At 32.6% G+C, this 4801-nt stretch overlaps 1 protein-coding gene across 2 annotated transcripts; it reads left to right on the forward strand.

Annotated features, from left to right (window-relative positions):
* Positions 1 to 766: 766 nt before the first annotated feature.
* Positions 767 to 4577, forward strand: LOC145091928 (sodium/hydrogen exchanger 1-like). 2 transcript variants are annotated; one of them, XM_079029763.1, is made up of 15 exons: positions 767 to 945; positions 1053 to 1399; positions 1579 to 1697; positions 1793 to 1890; positions 2012 to 2071; positions 2158 to 2204; positions 2296 to 2490; positions 2616 to 2662; positions 2754 to 2820; positions 2921 to 3021; positions 3106 to 3207; positions 3386 to 3524; positions 3629 to 3691; positions 3787 to 3870; positions 3950 to 4577. In XM_079029763.1, exons 2-15 carry the CDS (start codon positions 1193 to 1195, stop codon positions 4301 to 4303), a joined length of 1683 nt encoding a protein of 560 aa, XP_078885889.1. In that variant the 5' UTR covers positions 767 to 945; positions 1053 to 1192; the 3' UTR covers positions 4304 to 4577. The 2 variants fall into 2 exon arrangements, with proteins under 2 accessions (XP_078885889.1, XP_078885888.1); XM_079029762.1 differs by having other exon boundaries at positions 1161 to 1399.
* Positions 4578 to 4801: the final 224 nt, after the last annotated feature.

Genomic DNA, 4801 nt, shown 5'->3' on the forward strand with positions numbered 1-4801 from the left:
TATTGTTGTTTAGTGTAACATAGTTTTATGTGTGACATTTAAATATAGTAAATTTTACAAAACATAATAAAATATTAACATTTTTTTAAGAAAATGACAACGTAAAAAGCTTATAATTATAATCTTACTCTAAAGAGTCAGTTGACGTACTAACGATAGCTGAAAAACCACTTAATAAAAAATAATGTTTGAAAAAAATGCTTAGAAACTAGTAGAAATATATAACATGACATAAAAACACATTTAATATACTATATTTTTTTTTATAATTAATTACGGATATAATTATAATTTTTTTAAAAAAACTTATGAAAAGTTAGTTTAACTAGATTTTTAAAAAGCTAGCTTTTAATTTCGTTTGCAAGTTATTTTAATTGTTAAACATTTCAACTTAAAAAAGATCAAAAAATAAATTAATTTATCACTTATCTGTAACATGTCAAACAAATATTATAATTATTAGGATATCTTAGAATTAAAAACTGTTTCTAATTAATCTTCATGATTTTTCAGTTTATTATCATATATTTTTCTTATGTTAATAATGTTACTAATAGAGTAATTTATCGCTCGCATAAAATTCAAACGACAAAACTTGTAGAAGTTATATAAGGGACTGATCGTCGCATAGTTGATACTTTAGGAAAAACATTGATTATAATTAAGTTGTAAGGACTCAATTTGTACGTGTTGGATAGCTCAGGGTCCTGAAAATTTTGAGCAATATTTAAACTTGCCCCTCTCTTCTCTCTCTCCCTCCATATATGAATACCTCCACTTCTTGTTCGTGGCCTTCCAGCATTCTCCTTTTTTCTCTGGAGAGTGAAACCTAATATTGTCGCCGATCGTTCAGAATTCGTTTTCATTTTTTTGAAGTGTTGAAATCCAGGCCGAATCATCTCTCTGTTACGTTGTTCAAATTCGTCGATCTATGCTATCGTTTTGGTAATTTCAACTCTATACATGGCTCTGTGTGTGCGTCTGCGTCAGTATGTATTCGTTTTTTGGTTTAACGCTAAAATCCGTATGTATCCGTTTTTTATATAATACAGAAGTGGGATTGTATGAATAATTGGAGGTGGCGACCCCCATTGAGGTTTTCATGTGTTTATTTATCGACGTGATATTGTGAATTTTTAATTTACGAATTGTTTTGACAGGTGAAGGGCTTCTGATATTGGTCGTTAGTTTGATGGAAGGGCCTGATCAATTGGCTACAATGGGGGCTGATTTAGGATCATTGGTTGGAAAGATGAATACTACTACACTTAGCACCTCAGAGTACGCTTCCATTGTTAATATGAATCTGTTTGTTGCTCTTCTTTGTGCTTGTATCGTGATTGGCCATCTTTTGGAGGAGAGCCGGTGGATGAATGAATCTATCACCGCCCTATTCATCGTAAGTATATTTATGCTAATCATTAAAATCGAAACAATACGTTTATTTTTCTGGAATTTGATGAAATCGTTATAGATTTTGATCACAGGAATTCTGAATTCTGGTCAATTTTTTTGGTGATCAAAGGAGAAAGAGAAATTTGAATTTAATAGTTACTTTTTCGTGGATGACAATGACAGGGTCTATGCACCGGTGCTATTATTTTGTTAAGTACTGGAGGAACAAATTCACATCTGTTTGTCTTTAGTGAAGACCTTTTCTTCATTTACCTTCTTCCACCGATCATCTTCAATGCAGGGTGTGTTTTACTCTTTTCAAAAGTTATATATGATTACGAATTATGATCTGTTTGCTTTGAATGTTTCTATTTTCTTTGCAATCAAAAATCAACAGGTTCCAGGTAAAGAAGAAACAGTTTTTCCGCAATTTCATGACCATTGTGCTATTTGGTGCTATTGGCACTGTAATATCCTTCACCATAATCTCATATGGTATAAACCAACATCTTCACTTTAATACAATCTCCATTTCATATTTTTATCATATGATAAAATATATGTAGATTTTGTAAATTATCACATATGAACAATTTTGTCTAACTTCTTTTTACAGGGGCTATAAACATTTTCAAAAGAATGAATGTTGGCTCTCTTGACCTAGGAGATTTTCTTGGTATCATTTACTCCTTACTTTTTATCACTTTTCATTAATGTCTCTTAATTTCCTAACATTTCCAACTTTTTTTTTTTCCTTTCCAGCCTTAGGTGCAATCTTTTCTGCAACAGATTCTGTTTGCACTTTGCAGGTCAATAAACATCATTAAGATTTTATATAATCATAATTAAAGTATTAGACCCTGTTTGTGAGATAACATATTATCTTATTTAACAATCCAGGTGCTGAATCAAGATGAGACCCCTTTATTGTACAGTTTGGTGTTTGGGGAAGGGGTAGTGAATGATGCCACATCAGTAGTGATCTTCAATGCAGTCCAAAACTTTGATCTAAGTAGGATCACAACAAGTGATGCATTTCAGTTAGTAGGAAATTTCTTCTATTTATTTGTCACAAGCACAGTCTTAGGAGCTGGTGTGAGTCTCATCTATCCATATTCTTAACAATTTTCCTAAATATTCAGCATTTAAAAAATTAAATTCTGTCTTGGAAGACATGATCATGTGACGTCTGACGTGGCATTTTATCTCTCTTTATGCAGGCTGGGCTGTTAAGTGCGTATATCATAAAAAAGTTATACTTTGGAAGGTACATAGAATTATAGATTGCATTTTTTTTTCTTCATAAGTTGATATTTTTATATATAAAAAAAACTATTCTTTGGGTTGCTGAATTATAGACATTCAACGGATCGAGAAGTTGCTATCATGATTCTAATGGCTTATATGTCATATATGCTAGCTGAAGTAAGATTTTTCCCACATTTAGCTTTCAACCTATATTAGTTAATAAGCTTTGGGTAGTTAGTTAGGTACTTAATAAATAACACTTATTCTATGTTTGCAGTTATTCTATTTGAGTGGCATTCTCACAGTATTCTTCTGTGGAATTGTAATGTCCCATTACACTTGGCATAATGTTACAGAAAAATCAAGAGTCACTACCAAGTATGCCTACCTACTCTAATTGTAATACTATATTTTTGAAGAACTCATTAGCTCATCACTATCTTTACTCACTCATATTTTCAGGCATGCCTTTGCAACACTGTCGTTTATTTCAGAGCTTTTTATCTTTCTTTATGTTGGTATGGATGCTTTGGATATTGAAAAATGGAACTTCGTACAAGACAGGTATTTTGCATAAAACTTAGGCCCCAATCCATTTGTTACATCTGACAGAATAGAACAAAACAAGTTGCACTGTGTTGTTTATTGTGCTTTGGACAGAAACCGATGTTAATGATACAAAAGTCGTAAATGCCCTTCTCATCCTCGTCATAATCGTTTCTTTTTTTTTTTGGTATGTCAGCCCTGGAAAATCAATCGGAGTGAGCTCAATTTTACTGGGGTTAGTTTTGGTTGGAAGAGGATGCTTTGTTTTCCCCTTATCATTTTTAGCCAACTTAGCAAAGAAGAATGCACACGAGAAAATTACTTTTAGGCAGCAAGTAAGTACTAAGTATGATCTTATTATTAATCTTCATGTTTCCACTTTAAGCATCATACTAAAAATAAATCCTCAACTTCTTACCTTAAACTTTGATATTTTAAGGTTTTGATTTGGTGGGCTGGTCTTATGAGAGGTGCTGTGTCCATGGCCCTTGCTTATAACCAGGTCAATTATTTAATAATTTTTTTTAAACCATGAGTTATAACATCTATCATGGTTTTAAGTCTCTACTAGTCTATAACTTTTTGTTCATGGTCCAGTTCACAAGGCTAGGTCATACACAGTTGCGTGGGAATGCAATCATGATAACAAGTACAATCACTGTAGTCCTTTTCAGTACAGTGGTAAAGTACTCTTAATCTTGGTTACTATTTAACATAACATGTTTGTTTGTTTTTTTTTAATATATTTTTTTTTGGGTAGGTTTTTGGATTGATAACAAAGCCTCTAGTGAGGCTATTGCTACCTCCATCTAAAAACATGTCGCGAATGGCTTCGTCAGAGCCAACGAGCCCAAAATCGTTTGTGGTCCCGCTTTTAGGAAATGAGCGGGACCCGGAAGCTGGAGGGGGTCAAGAAGCAACATCGGTGCTCCATCCAGCGAATCTACGTGTGCTTCTTTCAACACCTTCTCATACAGTTCATTATTATTGGAGAAAGTTTGATAATGCTTTTATGCGTCCTGTTTTTGGGGGTCGTGGTTTTGTCCCGTATATTCCGGGGACACCTACGGAACAAAGTGTTCATAATTTGATCCCTGAAGGGGGGAATAACTGAAAAAACAAAACGGCTTTTAATTTTATTTATTTTTGGGATATTATATATGGTGCTGGGTTTGTTGTTTTATAGGGCAGACTTAAAGGAGGCAATTAATTAAACAGATAGTCAAGTGAAGTGAGTGATGGTTTGATTCAATTTTGGTTTTGTAAATTATGTTGTTGTTTTATTTCATATTTATATATGTGTAACAAATCTCATGAGTATTTGTTTGATTTTGTATATCTCATTACATATATCAATGAATATGGATATTAATATTGTACGCTGTCCATTATCTGCCTAGCTATCTGTAGTGTGATATCATATATAAATTAAATGGAAAACATATAGAAACTCAGAATTTTCAGTGTTAATTAAGTGTCGTAGAGTAGCAACATATTTTCATATATGTTTCGTTTTCTGCTACCTTCAATTTGTATACCATATCTCTTTAAACATGGAAAAAGGTTCCACCTTGCAGCTTGATTATATTTTTAGCTTGCACAACTAATGTTG

The sequence above is a fragment of the Lactuca serriola genome, chromosome 3 (assembly GCF_051521515.1).
Source record: "Lactuca serriola cultivar US96UC23 chromosome 3, Lser_US96UC23_V15, whole genome shotgun sequence".
NCBI classification, from domain to species: Eukaryota; Viridiplantae; Streptophyta; class Magnoliopsida; order Asterales; family Asteraceae; genus Lactuca; species Lactuca serriola.

Bases quoted from the DNA above. Each gene is read 5' to 3' on its own strand.
- LOC145091928 (XM_079029763.1), top strand. From the start codon at position 1,193: ATGGAAGGGCCTGATCAATTGGCTACAATGGGGGCTGATTTAGGATCA. The intron at 3,208-3,385 runs GTATTTTGCATA...TTGGTATGTCAG, and splicing joins TGGAACTTCGTACAAGACAG to CCCTGGAAAATCAATCGGAG. The intron at 3,525-3,628 runs GTAAGTACTAAG...TGATATTTTAAG, and splicing joins AAATTACTTTTAGGCAGCAA to GTTTTGATTTGGTGGGCTGG.